At 35.0% G+C, this 2,651-nt stretch overlaps 1 protein-coding gene across 1 annotated transcript; it reads right to left on the reverse strand.

Annotated features, from left to right (window-relative positions):
* Positions 1-2,078, reverse strand: LOC130715709 (uncharacterized). The gene is made up of 2 exons (XM_057565828.1): positions 1,670-2,078; positions 1-753 (listed from the first exon to the last, which is right to left on the reverse strand). The coding sequence occupies exons 1-2, from the start codon at positions 1,891-1,893 to the stop codon at positions 195-197; spliced, it is 783 nt and encodes a 260-aa protein (XP_057421811.1). The 5' UTR covers positions 1,894-2,078; the 3' UTR covers positions 1-194.
* Positions 2,079-2,651: the final 573 nt, after the last annotated feature.

Below are 2,651 nucleotides of genomic sequence, written 5' to 3' on the forward strand. Positions count from 1 at the left end.
TTAAATTATACCCACATAAAATTGGGTCATAAAATCTAATATGTTGTAACTAGAATATAACCCAGTTGTTGAAACTTGCTCACAGGAGGTGAAAATTTTCAGTGAAGAAAATCAATGCCAAGAAGAAAAAAAAGGAATAGGTGTGATACCAAATAGGCAATCAAAATTCACCAATTGGACTGGATCAACACTAATCAATTAAATTGTCCAATATCTTCTGCCATAACCATTCTCCTAAGAGGACTAGGCCCAAGCTTCTTTCTCCTCATTACACTCCTCCTCCTAATAACTTCCATTTGATTTCTCCTTCTCTGCATCATTGCCTCTTCCTCAATCACAAACCTCCTCATTAGAACATCATCATTCAAGGATTTACCCCTGAATACTGATCTCCTTGTAATTCCCTCAGTGCTGAGCCTAGCACTATGAGTTCTAATTTCTTGTGCAGTTTGCAATGGTTTTGATGATCTTGGGTAGCTATTGCTTCTTCTAGGTGGAACCTCTGCTTTTAAAATTTCATTGTAGGAATACATTGGTGCACAAAGACACACCCTTGTGAAGGAGGTGGCGGCCTTTAGAGAGGTGCATTTTCTTAGCTTGTTCTTGCTGTGAGGACTTGATGTTGGGACTTGTGGAGATTTTGGCATTGACCTCTTCCATAAAGTTGAATTGTTTGGTGTGGGAATTTGTGAGGATTTGGAAATGATTTTCCATATGCTAGAAACTTGCATTGCTCTCTGATACCAAGGCTTCCTGCAACTTGAAATAAATTTGATGTCATGCATTTGAGATGATGCAGTTGCAGCTTGATAATTCACCCCCTTCACTACATTCATTTTTTTCCCACACTTGAAAAAAAGATAAAAGCAATTATGCAGGTTGAATTTTAAATTTGGAGCCATAATTAATTTGTATGGTTAGGTTTTAAGAACTTGTAACAAAGTTAATCTAAACTTGCCTCTAGTAACAACTTGTAAATTCCAATTTTAGGTTCACTGTTGACAAATTCTAAAAAGCTGGTCAGCCAGAGAATGGACTTTCCCCGAATATTCATAGCATCATGAAGGATTGAAAGGACTAATATATGCAAAATTAGACTTGGTCTAAACCCATGACCAAACTAGAAGAAAAAAAAATTAGTAAGGGGGAGAAAATTTAACATATTAACCAAAATCAATAATTACTAACTATGGTATAAATTTTTTAGGGGACGAATATAACAATTGAATACTATATTAAGAAAACTTTTTTCTCTTGAGGGCGACTGCCCCATCTGCCATGAACATAAATCTGTCCCTGGTCAAACGAATTATACCATATTTGGTTCAGTGTATTTTTTCTCAAAATTAATTATGACACTCAGAAGCTACTCACAAACGCTTTCTCCATAGAATCAATTTTCTAAACATGCTATTAGAGGAAGAATGTGAGCATTTCTCCATGATCAACTTAAAAAAATTGAATAAAAACTCCTAGCTTATAGATGATCACACTTCTTACCAATAATGTTTACTAATAAGGAAGAAAGAATATGTTAGAGCAAAGGGCAGAAAGCACAAAACATAAGAATAAGGTAAAATTTTCAACATGAGTGTGTGTGTGTGTAAGTTTGTGAAAAAGAGAAAGGGGCAGAGGAAGATCGTAAGAAGGGAGCTATTGTTGTCATTACCTTGTGGTTGAATCGTTCCTGGGTTCTTGCATGAACAAAGAAAACTGAAAGTATGAGAGAGTTGGAGGAAGAGAGCAAAGAATTTTCATTTGTGATGACAGTGATGAAGAAGAGCTTTTTGCAGCAGTTTGTGACTCTAAGATGGGGTTGCTAACGTGCTTCTCTCCTTTTCTCCCATTCTTTATTGTATTAACCCAACCCCTCTCTTTTGCTTTGGCTGCCATGATTCCTACTGAGTGAGAGAAAGAGATTTGAAATTTCAAAGTGATCAAAATGTTACTACTTTTAATGTAATTACCAAGGTGGCCCCTCTCTCTTCAAAAAGGGATGAGTACCCTTATTCAATTCTTCACTTTCTGGAGCTTAATCATACTTTGCCCCTAATTTTTTTATCAAAATCCTCTCTTCCCGAATTTGGTGCTTCATTCTCTGTTCTACAAATAAAATTGTATCATGTAATTTATAAATCGCTCATGTACGGTTATAAGGGTTATATCTTTTCTCAATTGACATGAAACAATGGTATTGGTGGGACAGGAAATTAAATACCAAACAGAGAGACAAAAGATCTTAACACCTGATCTTTATGATTACCAAGAGGAGGAGGAGATCATTAATTAATTGGTGTAAAACATGCTTGGCCGGCCTTTATGACTGAAAAATCATGGGCTGCTAAACCATGACTCTGTTCACTTGCTGAGAGTCTGAGATTTACTAACTCTAATTAAACTCATGCTTCATGTTTATATACTAGTATTATGGTAATGATGTAAGTCGACCAAAATTTATAAACAAAAGAAAAATTGATGCTAAATATATTTGATTTCATGTTAATTTGTTAATGTTATGTGATCTTGCACACGTTCCAAAGATAAACTTAATTGTACAGAATGTTTAATGTTTGATATGGCTTTGGTAATCTTTCTAGCATGACTCATTATTCATTATTCATTATTCTAACATAACATGTTCAGACTCCTCT

Source organism: Lotus japonicus, chromosome 4 (genome assembly GCF_012489685.1).
Source record: "Lotus japonicus ecotype B-129 chromosome 4, LjGifu_v1.2".
In the NCBI taxonomy this organism is placed as follows: Eukaryota; Viridiplantae; Streptophyta; class Magnoliopsida; order Fabales; family Fabaceae; genus Lotus; species Lotus japonicus.